The sequence below is a fragment of the Antrostomus carolinensis genome, unplaced genomic scaffold (assembly GCF_000700745.2).
Source record: "Antrostomus carolinensis isolate BGI_N321 unplaced genomic scaffold, ASM70074v2 scaffold34625, whole genome shotgun sequence".
NCBI lineage: Eukaryota > Metazoa > Chordata > Aves > Caprimulgiformes > Caprimulgidae > Antrostomus > Antrostomus carolinensis.
The window spans coordinates 8707-9255 of record NW_010316293.1 but is presented as its reverse complement, the minus strand read 5'-3'; the positions used below and the strand labels follow the sequence as shown (position 1 = coordinate 9255).

At 55.2% G+C, this 549-nt stretch overlaps 1 protein-coding gene across 1 annotated transcript in view; it reads right to left on the bottom strand.

Annotated features, from left to right (window-relative positions):
* Positions 1–309: 309 nt before the first annotated feature.
* Positions 310–549, bottom strand: part of LOC104525163 (A disintegrin and metalloproteinase with thrombospondin motifs 15) — a gene marked incomplete at its 5' end in the record, with an annotated part of 8941 nt that continues 8701 nt past the window's right edge. Inside the window, one exon of the mRNA XM_010168239.1 lies at positions 310–549. This exon is cut by the window's right edge and continues 37 nt beyond it. Coding sequence (XP_010166541.1) covers positions 310–549 — 240 coding nt within the window.

Here is a 549-nt window from a genome sequence, read left to right as displayed (position 1 = left end):
AACCTCCACCAGTGGGTTTCCGCGTCGTTCGGCGGCTTCGAGGTAGATGTTCGTTCCTGCTCTGTCTCCAGGTGACCTGGTCGGTAACATTCCTCTCCCCCAGGTGTGGGGTGTGTGTGCTCTGTCCCCACACCCACCTCCCTTTTTTTTTTTTTCCTCATTTTTTTTTTTTTTCTTTTTTTTTCCCCCCCTTTTCTGTTTGATATGTGCTATGGACATCTCCTCCTCTCCCAACCTCTGGCTGCTGCTTGGTCACATCCAGCCAGAAGAGGACATCATACCCTTCCTTGTAGACACCTCTTCACCTGCTCAGCACGGCCTCAAGGTGCAAAAATCCAGCTCTTGTGGCTTCCTCCGAAAATTGCAACTTTCCCGGGGCAGCAGGCGCCCGGTTGGGACCGAGCACTTCAGCGCCCGTCTCTTGAAACCCCGACCACAACTTTTGGAGCAAGGAGACCATGGTCCAGCTTCCCACGTTGGGCAGGGTTCCCCACAGAGCCGGACATCAGCTGGTCGTTGTGTCACGTCGCATTCGGCGGCTGGGTGGGC